The sequence below is a fragment of the Engystomops pustulosus genome, chromosome 1 (genome assembly GCF_040894005.1).
Source record: "Engystomops pustulosus chromosome 1, aEngPut4.maternal, whole genome shotgun sequence".
Taxonomy (NCBI): Eukaryota; Metazoa; Chordata; class Amphibia; order Anura; family Leptodactylidae; genus Engystomops; species Engystomops pustulosus.
In genome coordinates, this window is record NC_092411.1 from 193,044,512 (window position 1) to 193,055,684 (window position 11,173).

General features: G+C 35.8%; 1 protein-coding gene across 1 annotated transcript; it reads right to left on the reverse strand.

Annotated features, from left to right (window-relative positions):
* Window positions 1-2,379: 2,379 nt before the first annotated feature.
* On the reverse strand, window positions 2,380-10,764 carry LOC140102034 (alveolar macrophage chemotactic factor-like). Its single transcript, XM_072126606.1, has 4 exons — window positions 10,495-10,764; window positions 8,954-9,086; window positions 6,660-6,747; window positions 2,380-3,217 (listed from the first exon to the last, which is right to left on the reverse strand). Exons 1-4 carry the CDS (start codon window positions 10,565-10,567, stop codon window positions 3,179-3,181), a joined length of 333 nt encoding a protein of 110 aa, XP_071982707.1. The 5' UTR covers window positions 10,568-10,764; the 3' UTR covers window positions 2,380-3,178.
* Between the last annotated feature and the right edge of the window lie 409 nt (window positions 10,765-11,173).

Genomic DNA, 11,173 nt, shown 5'->3' on the forward strand with positions numbered 1-11,173 from the left:
TTTGCTTTTTACTATCTATTTCCATCATGTCTGCTTTCACTTCCACCAGTTATTACATTGGGAATCATTCACCAGACCAGTAAAAAGCACCTAAATTCTTAGCCAAGCCAAGTACTTTTATTTAACCAAAGTCGTGGTAATGGGGGGTAGAATTGTTGAACTGCAAGCACTGTCCAGTTGGTTCTTTGCCTAGAACCAGGCAGGAACCAGAATGTTACAATTACACTTTATACATTAACTAGATCCAATTAGATCGAACTAGATATATTAACTAAGTATCAAATGTTGAACAGTGAATAAATATTCACTACTTTTTCAGTAATAAATGCCCTAAATTGCACCTAAACAATGCATAACGATTACATTTAACGCTCACATCAGTTCATATGACATAACATGTTTTATTGATGATAAGCAAGTAAGTTGCAGATATATCAGTACATCCAACAAACCAGGGACAAATACTTCCATCTGAGGATGGACACTGCATACAAATAACCTGTAAGGAGTATTATTCCATGTCCGCATAATGTTGATGAATATGACCTATAGCCGTTGTGTGGGGATTGATATTTTTAAAGAGTGATGTAGATGAGGTCCTTTTTTATACCAATGTCCAATTAACAGAGGTGAAAGACGTGGAGAGGGAGTCGGTGGTCAGCTACTAGGCCCACCGATGACCACGCACTCACAGGTCAGGATTCTTCTCTAGTAATAAACATTTCCTAAACAACCATAAGTCCAGCCCAGATGTCCCTTCTACAGAAGTGGATATCCTTCTGTCCCACATATCAACTGGACGCATTCCAGCTTGATTTGGACCTCCAACTAAAGAGTCACTTACATGATAAACTTTATAGATTACAAAATGAACCGATGTCTACAGTTTCCGGTTCAAACGTAAGGCTTCAGGACCTGTACCTCCGAAAAAAGAGCAAGTACATGCCTCCTAAATCGTCTCCAGGCGTCTCCCACTGAGTCGTTTCCTTATTCTCAGAGGCTGTGCCGCTATTGTTGTACACATTTTTATAGCTTCCTAAAATTCTTGATATATGTGGTCATTTAAGACTACCCCATTGTGCTCATAGCTATATATCAATTGCAGTGCAGTAGATATGTAAGTGCAAATGTGTGAGATGGGAAAGGGGGTACTAAAGGCATTCTCTCAGGGACCCTTTTCCAAGAAAAAACATCTTAATATCAATAACTTTATTGAATTTTAACTTGGCTCACAAATGACTTACAGCAATTTCACATCAATTGAGGAATGCCATTGTTGTTTATGGTAAATGCTCTAGAAATAACCTTTTATAATAGAGCAGATTTATGTGAAGAAATCCCAGCACCTCTGAAAACCCCTGTAAAGAACCTTAATAAGTAGCATATAATGTAGATTGTTGATTTTTTATGCATTTTTAAAGTTTTCCTTATTTACATCCCCCTACTGAAAGCAGATATCCTGTCCTTAAAGGAAACCTACCACTTAGAATGGCAGGGGTAAGCAGTAAGTACCGAGCATCAGCTCAGGGTGAGCTGGTGCCGGTACTTACTTTCGTTAGTGTTATAAACCGCTGTATTGCGGTTTTAACACTTTTTAAACTGTAGAGCAGAAGAGGCTTCGGCGCTGCGCGCGACCGTGCTCACGCAACGTCTCCGGCATTTCCTATGTTGGCGCGCGCACGATCGTGTGCACGCTGCGCCGAAGCCTCTTCTGCTCTAGAGTTTAAAAAGTGTTAAAACCTCGATACAGCGGTTTATAACACTAACGAAAGGAAGTACCGGCACCAGCTCACCCTGAGCTGGTGCTCAGTACTTACTGCTTACCCCTGCCATTCTAAGTGGTAGGTTTCCTTTAATATTCATTTCCACACAATTTTCAGTCTACACCTGGGAAAAACAAATCTTTTATACTTTTAGTTTTTTTAAATCAATTTAAATACTATTATAGTGTAGTGGAGGTTTTAGCAGTGAATAGGAGTCTCTTTAATTTGACTTGCTCTGTGGGTTCTAAAGCCTTGCTGCTGAATACTGTGATGTAGGTGGGTTGTTTTTAACACAGCGACCTTCACCTGTTCAAACTGTCTTAGCAAAACCTAAAGATAATTTCCAATGAAATCAATAACATAGACTGTCCAAATTATCTATATACTAGTGAGTAAGGATAATCTTTTACGTTGTTATTGTGTCAGGATTAGGATTCGACTCTACTCCAGTGCAATTTTGGTGGACAACAAGAATATTACTATTAAATACCCCTTTCAATTAAAAAGTATTTAATTGAAAATTCAATAATTCAACATATATATATATATATATACACACACATGTAAAAAAATAAACTGCACCATATTAAGAATAAAAAAATGTAACATTTAGCACTCTGTTTATACATTTATGCTCTTGAATAATGTATAGGACAAACAATTGATAATGCATAAAGTATAAGCATGTTCAACCACTAGAGAACAAGGGCAGGAGAGCAGCTGAAACAAACACATTAAAGCAGACAATACAAAACTGAGTACAGGCAGTCCCCGGGTTACGTACAAGATAGGGTCCGAAGGTTTGTTCTTAAGTTGAATTTGTATGTAAGTCGAAACTGTATATTTTATAATTGTAGACCAAACAAAAAAAGTTTTGGCCTCAGTGGAGTTTAAACTTTTTTTGCTTTTATGGGACCAAGGATTATCAATAAAGCTTCATTACAGACACCTTACAGCTGATCATTGCAGTCTGGGCCTATAGTAAAGCATTCAGAGACTCTTCACCAGAGATCAGAGGGGTCTGTCTGTAACTATGGGATGTCTGTAAGTTGGTTGTCCTTAAGTAGGGGACCGCCTGTACAACTGTACAACTACAAAAACTGTAATAAAAATATATACATATTACATATAAAATTATTGTAACTACTGTAAGTGCAGCATATTGGTTGTCACTTTTAATTTACCTCCTCTATACACTAGGTATATATTACCATAATTAACACAAAAGTTTTTTTTATTTTCTTTCAAGAGTCTATATGACTTTCCAAACATTATTTATGCAAAAACAGAATATTATTACAATATACTATAACGGCAAAACAAGCTAAAAGCTCTTATATTTTGACCACAAAATGAAGATTTCTTCTATTATATGTTGCCGTTATGTCTTGAAAGTTTGCATGCAGCGGTTCATGTTAATCCTTTTTTTGTAGCTTAACTTTATTCTTCATGCTCTGTGAAAATATGACATGAAGAGACATTAAGAAAGTACTAAACATTTTCTACTATTTTTGGTCATCGCTAAACTGAGCCAGAAATTTTTTTTTATTTTCTGTTGCCTAAACGTAATAAAAGGTTGTTTTATTTTGAAGCACCAGTTGCATTTTTCATTTACTCAGTAATTTTTTATTTATTTATACATTTTATTAAGTACAAACAGATTTAAAAAATAGGAGAATATTCCTGCATACATTCATATAATACATTAAAAAATGTCCATACATTATACCTATCATTATCCAATACATATTCAAAGATCAATTGTAGCCAAAGTAAACAATCTCAGAGACACATCTAATGACCCACCTCACAACTTTATATTACAAAAATAAAATTAGTGGTTACAATTTGTCCCCAAAATCTCTTCTACCGTCACAAAGCCCTCCTGACTGTTTGCTGAGGCAACAATTATACACATTCCCTACAACCCACCCCTTGGGTCCGCTGGTGGAAAGAAGAAAAAAAATTTTTTTTCTTCTGTTCTCCTTAATGCCAAATTGACCAAAAAATTCCGCTCCTGCCTATTCTTATTAAACAAAATCTTCAAGAAATAGCATAGAGGAAGTCAATTCAGTAATGGATCTAACCTGATATCACTTTAAATATTGAAAAAACTACAACTTGATAATCTCTATCACCAGTATTTTTTTCTTATTTACCTGTATACTCCACACTGATGTAGTCCTACTTTACCTATACTGGACTGCCACATTGACATTTACCTTGTATGATGACATAGTTTATATCATAGTTTTTACGGTTGAAAAAAGACACTTGTCCATCAAGTTTAACCATTGTTCATCAAGTTCATCAAGACATGAACTAATATCTACATATTAGTATATGTATATACATATCTATATCCAAATAGAGCAATATGGATGATTCATTCGTCTCAATCCTGAAGCCCTCCATATAGCATATCATAGCATGATTACAGTCCTGCACATTATAGGAGATCACTCGGTTCTTATACGCTCATGTTTCTCTTTTTTTTTAGACTGTTACCATGTGCAGAAGATTTGTTCAATCCATCAGTACGTCACATCTTGTGTTTTTACACTTTTAACATAGAAGTAAAAATTATGTTATAAATTACTAAGTTGTATTTTTTTTTTAAAACAAAATCTTCTCAAAATGTTTAACTTGCAGTGAGATCTTATACCACGAATCTATAAAGGGTTAATCTTATACCAGCCAGTCAAGTGAGATAACTAAAATTCGTAACTTTTTATTGGATATGCATTAAAAACCAACAAACACCCTGCATTTCTTCATACATGGGATTCATCAGAGGGTCTACATCGGTGAAATGAGGACATTAACAGTTAGATACATTGGCCTCTGTTATGGGGTCACTAAGGGGTATCAAATGTGCAGAGTGACTAATATAGTGGTAAGCACTCCGCAGCGTGGCCACACTCATGATCCCTAGCTGAGACGTAACTGGGATTCACCAGATCAAAAAGCAAATTTCCATACTGGGAGGCAATATCTTCATATTTCAACACGCCAAAAATGGCTGTATGAATATACGGTAGCTGGTTTACCTAGAGAACCTCAGAGACAATACTAAATACCCACTGCCAAATTTTCAATAAATCCGTACACAACCTTACCAAATGTAAAAAATCAGCATCTAAACAATGACATTTCCAACATATGGAATACACCCTAATCCCCATTTTAGAAAGATTCATTGGTATGAAATATATTTGATGCACAACATTAAAGTGAATACAAGTGTAATTCCAGTTAAGCAATCCTTTCTTAGTGTCCCTATGCATCTTAATCCAATTCACCAATCGGTCCTATATCCATTTTCCATTTACTTTTAGACTTGTGCACAATAAAACTTGCCAAACTAGATACCAAATACTCGTATACCTTAGAGATCATTTTCCTATGGCTCCCCAAAGTTTTTATCAAAGTCAAACAATCATGTTATCCCAACATCACATTTTAAAGTGTGAAATAGTTGAAAATAATGAATCCGTTCCCATTTTTTAAGTACTTTGTTGTTAAGAAAAAGACAGGATGTGCCCATATCTGTGTTAAGTATCTGATCCCCAAATTACACCAAAAACCCTGTCTGGTAATTTACTAACCTCAGCCAATTTAGTGTTGAACCATAAGAGGGTACCATTAATGTAGCCCTATATTTGTAGTGTTTTTTTATAGGCCTTTCAGGATTTAACCAGAGTGTTACATAAAGTCCACTTCTAAAAACTCTATTCTTCTGCCAAGGGCATTTCCAAAAATTCAAAGATGGATGCCACATTAAATCGGGTCAATGTGACCAACATTAATGACTACTGAGTCTCTCCAACTAACCATGCGACCCAACTTCGCTGCAAGGAAATAGCTCCAAAAAACCCCCCTAAACCTTCCTTCCCATCGGGCCTAAAAAGATATTCCATCTTCATTCTAACTTTCTTTCTTCCCTATAATAAGACATTCAGAATTGATTCTATCAACTTAAAATAAGATTCATCAATTCATATTGGTGATGGGGAAGAATGACCATCTTTATAAGCCCTACTCTATCTGCCTGTGAGAGAAGAAGCCCACTCCAACACCCTATTTTCCCCCTCAGAAGGGAAGAAGGTTCAGTTTGTAAATTTCTCCCGTTTTACTAGAAACTTCAATACCAACATTACAGAACTTATCCTCCACTACCTGTATGGAAATAGGAATACAGTCAGGAGAATTGCGTAGGTATAATACCAAATCATCAGCATATAGCCATGTTTTATATTCCCCACCCTGAATACTTCCTTTTTTATTTTCTGGGCTAGTGCTTCTACATAAATGGCAAATAGGAGTGGAGATAAGGGGTATCTCTGTTGGGTACCGCAAGTCAAATAAAATATAACTGATTCTAACCCAAATTTTCCCATAGCTTCCCAGAGGAAACCCCACTCCACCCTGTGGCACGCCTTTATGGCATCCAAAGACAGGATGAAGTGGAGGTCTTTTGGAGCATAATCCTTTTTTCCTGATGTTAGACTGGAGATGGTGAATCATGATTGGCCTGTACTATACCATTTGGAGACCGGTAGGAGTGAGCACTAATACTTTTAACTGTTTACATAGTTTCACCATATTGGCCAAAAGCCATTACATTCCCAATAAGCACATTACTATGTAGTTTTGCGATTATACTCTCTATAGTGTGCATTGTGTCTCCCTGATTTTCTGAATCAGATTCTATATCAGCTTTAAAATATAAGACAGAATAGAACCCAGTATTAAGATAAAACTTGTGATTATAAAACTTTGTATAATGTAGCAGCTACAACATGCCATGCAACCTGATTGTAATTCATAATGCCTGATTAGATGTATGGCATTGCAATATTCTTTCATCAATTTTTTAAACAAAAAGAATAATACCTTTTTCTTAAAAATGTTCTTGATCAAACGTTTTACCCACTTGATTTCTGGATCTAAACAGTTTTTCTGCCCATTTTTAAGTGTAACGCTGCAAAAAACATAAAATACATTCAAATTTTAATCAGGTTTCTCTATGGCATAAGGCTTGGTTTTTCTGTGACATTTGCTGATACTTCTAAAGAAATGATTTAATAAGGGATTATATTTTATTTAAAAAACGAAATATTTAAACAATAAATCATAATAAGTTCTGCAGCTTTTAAAGAGGAGATCTATTAAATTAATGAGATTTGTTAGTCTTGAACGGTAGGGGCTAAAAGTTATTTTGTTGAAAGAAAGAACAAAAGTAATGAATGAACAAATGGCAGATTATACAGGATCTTTTCCCCAAAGACTATATATAGTCTCCTGTTCTATATTATATAGTTTGTCATCACATTGCATTTTCATGGTGACAGGTTCACTTCAAACAGTCTGTAGTTTAAAATTTTTGTCACTTTGTAAGATCATTACTTAATTGATGTATGGCATGGATGGTTATTTGGAACCATCCATGGAACTTAATTGCACTTTTTTTTTAAAATAATTTACAAATATAACACTATTACATGTAATACAGGAAATTAAATTAAATCAATGATCAGCGGTTTTGTTGCAAGCTAACAGTGAAAATGAAATATATATAGCAAGTTATGCAAGTTAGAATCCCACACATTTATAAACTCATAAACAAACACATTTATATACTATACGTAGACAATGGGGCACATTTACTAGCAACAGTGCAAACTGCACTAAATGCATTTTGCCTGTGTAGTGTGCAGACGGTGCTAAATTCAGGATTTCTGGATCATGTTCTTCATGAATCTGGTGCTCCCTGTACTGCTCTGACAGAGTGCATCACTTTTTTTTGGTGCAGCTTTAACATGAGGCATGCGACACATCGGATTGGACTTTGCATGTTAAATCTGGCGCACGGTCCGAATGAGCAGCGGAACACCCCCTAATTTGAGTCGCATGATGCCTAGTGCAGTCGCTCCACAAAAGGGTTGCTTGCGACACAATTGTGGCGCCGACACTTCTTAAATACCTGTGCAAGGTATCAGCACTAAAAAGAACATGCAAAGTCTGAAAGAAAACTGGCGCAAGGGCCTTATTATATGTGCTCCACTGTTCTTCACTCATTTCTACAATCTTACACACTCGCATTTATACACTCATTCACACAGATTTTACAACTCTTATACACAAATAAGGGGATATTTATCAGAAGTGTCTAAGAGCAGAATTGTTCTAGTTTCTCTTGGCAACGTATCAGAGCCGAACTTTATTTTATAAACATCTGTGGGAAAATTAACCCTTTGGTACAATCACGGTGATACCAAATTTATACAGGTTTTATTGTGTTTTAAAACATTTTCAAAAATTAAATGAATGTGTACAACAAAGAAAAAAAAACTTTTTGCCATTTTCTGACGCTAATACATTTTTCATATTTTAGTGCACGGAGCTGTGTTAGGTGTCATTTTTGAGTGGACGGTTTCATTGCTACCATATTGAGGTCTGTGGGACATTTTGGTTACTTTTTATTCCCTTTTATATGTGAAGTAAAATGGTGTAAAATTCACGTTTCGGACATTCAGGGATTTGAACCTTTAGGTTTTTCACATTTTTAAATTATTTTTAGAACTTTTTTTTACTGTTTTTTAGACCCTCTAGTGTACATTAACCTTTGATGGTCTGATCATTTCTACCATATACTGCAATACTACTGTATTGCAGTATATGGCATTTCTGCCACTGGCTCGTAACGAAACTGCAGAAACCATGCAGCCTCAGGTCTGACGAAGACTCGAAGCTGTCATGGTAACCATGCACCGCCGTCTTTTAAATGCCGCCAGCATCTTTCCTCCTTGCACAAAGTGGAAGTAGCGGTCCTGCTGCTGGGTTGTTGCCCTCCTACAGTAAACCTTGCCACAGCTAGCGTCAATGTGTCATATTGGAGGAGACGCACTACCTTAGCGATTTCTGTGGGTTGTAGACACCATCTTGTATTACCCTTTGGTTTCAGAGAAATGACAAAATGCAAAAGCAACCAAAATAGCAGTTAAAAAGGATGAGAGCAGTTGATCTGCCACCTACAGAACCACTCCTTTATAGGGGTTGCCTTGCTTATTGCCTACATTGGGTTGTTTAAGTGTTCCCTTTATCTTTTTAAGCAGTGTATATGTATATAGTGTAGTTAGTTAAGTATGTTTATAGACAACCAATCTAACATGTTATTCAATACTCACATGACTTCTACTTCGGAGCAATAAGGACCACTTTTGATAAGTTCAATATTCAGAACTTGTCTTTTATCAATGGGTTTTTGGACACTGACAGTTTTGATACATTGACAACGCAGATCCACTGCCTCAGTCATACCTGTTTGAGGAATAAGTTTTTATTATTTATATTGTCAAAAAAAAATTAAATTTGTAATAGTATTTTACAGAAAAGAAATAAATGATGTGAATATAAAACTGTTATAAGTAACTTGTCACTGTGATATATACACAGGGAGCCATAATAATAATAATAACAATAATAATAATAATAATAAAATAATAATAATAATATGCAGAGTAAAAAACAAACATTGTGTTTTAATACATTGCCATGTAAGTAATTTTCACCAAAAGAATATGTAACCAGTTCTACTCATCTGTTTAGACTATTCTAAAGCTAGTCTAAATCCTCACATTTAGTGAACATATGAACAGACTATGCTGTTAAAATAAATAGCCCAAATGATTTTCTTCTAAGTGGAGACTTTTTATGAACCTTATTAGGCTACATTCACACACATGTATGGGGGACTTATATATGGCCGATGTATATACGGCGTATATACATCCCCATAGCCAACAATGGCACACGGTATCGTACAGGAAAGGTATGGTGCAGTACAAGTGCCGCAACATACCGCTCCGTAGCTGGGAGGACGAAAGGACATGTCCTGTCTTTCGCCGTAATATGGTGCCGTGCTCCATGTATCACTACAGAGAGGTGTAGCCCTAGCCTTGTAGCCTTAAAATGAAATTTGAAGCATGATCATTTTATCACTTGCATATTGCGTAGAGATACATTGCTTATTGATGCTTGAAAGTGTTTGAAAGTAAGTAAAGGCATAAACTTCTGGAATCAAAGTTATCCATCAGCAATTCACAATAGCATCAAGGCTATAAAACAGTAGTATATTAAATTTGGGGAATAGAACACAACAATGATCCATTGATGAGCTGAACCCTTGCCTATATATGATATACCTAGCAACTGGGTAATTGATACCTGTCACATATGGTTTCTTGTCTTCCTCTGGATCAACAATGTTGGACTGTATCTTTTGATCTTAGCAAGTTCCTGTTTTCTGTTGCTCCCTTTACAACTTTGCTTAGACAGTACATTTATAAAAAGGTGTGGGTTTTAATGACAGATCTGTTTTGCTGCTGGAGGTTCAGATAAGGTCAGGTGATACAAGTCAGGGGAAATAGTAGAAAAGGACTTACATTATAAGTATCACCGTCTATACATATTATGCCTATTTATACAGAAGACCCCTATGAAGATATGTATGCAATAAAACTGTTATCGCCTGTGCTAGATCATAAGATCACTGCATTAAATACATAAAGGTAAGTATGTGATACAGGTTATGCATAGCTATTTAACCCTTTTTGCAAAATAGTGCAGCTGATTTATGTCCACCGGACTCCCTTTTGGTTAGGAAAGATCAAAGACAAAAGACAATTTAATAAGCTATTAAAAATATAGGCACATAATGATCTCTTACCCATGAAGATGATCAGCAGTGCTGAAAGCTGAAGCAAAATAAATACAGATGAGGATGGGAATTTGTCCTGCATAGTTAGTTGAGTTGATAAGAATTCTGTACACCCTTCTGTCAGCTTGCTCTCTGTGTGCTTTTATATAGCTTTGCTTCTTTCTTTTATGCTCCTATGATGATCATAATTCATTTCAGATGACAACACGTTTACAGTGATAGTTACAAAATGCAACCCTCTTTACAGAGTCAACTCCTACGGGAAATACACTTATGTTGCTTGTCAGATTTACATAGTTTACTTTGTGTTACTATAGTTAAGACAGCTAAGGAAATTCTGGAGCGTATCTTTCAACACACTCACATTGGCAGCAATTCACTCATGGCATACCTTACAGTTGTATTATTTATAATGAAAGGAACTTTGTTGTGTGTCTTGTGAAATAATTTTTGGAATCATATGCAATACACAGGGGGATATTTATCTAGACATGCACTTCTTCATCAACCTCCACAGCCCAGTGGAGTCAACATGTGCCTAATGTATTAGGAAGCATATGCCTCTTAATGAATTAGGTGTATCTCCTCCACCAGAAACTAAATTCTACACCTCATAGGAGCGGGGGGATTTAAAGGGGTTTTTTCCATGAAAAAAAAATTCTCAAATCTTAACCTCCTAGTATGTTAA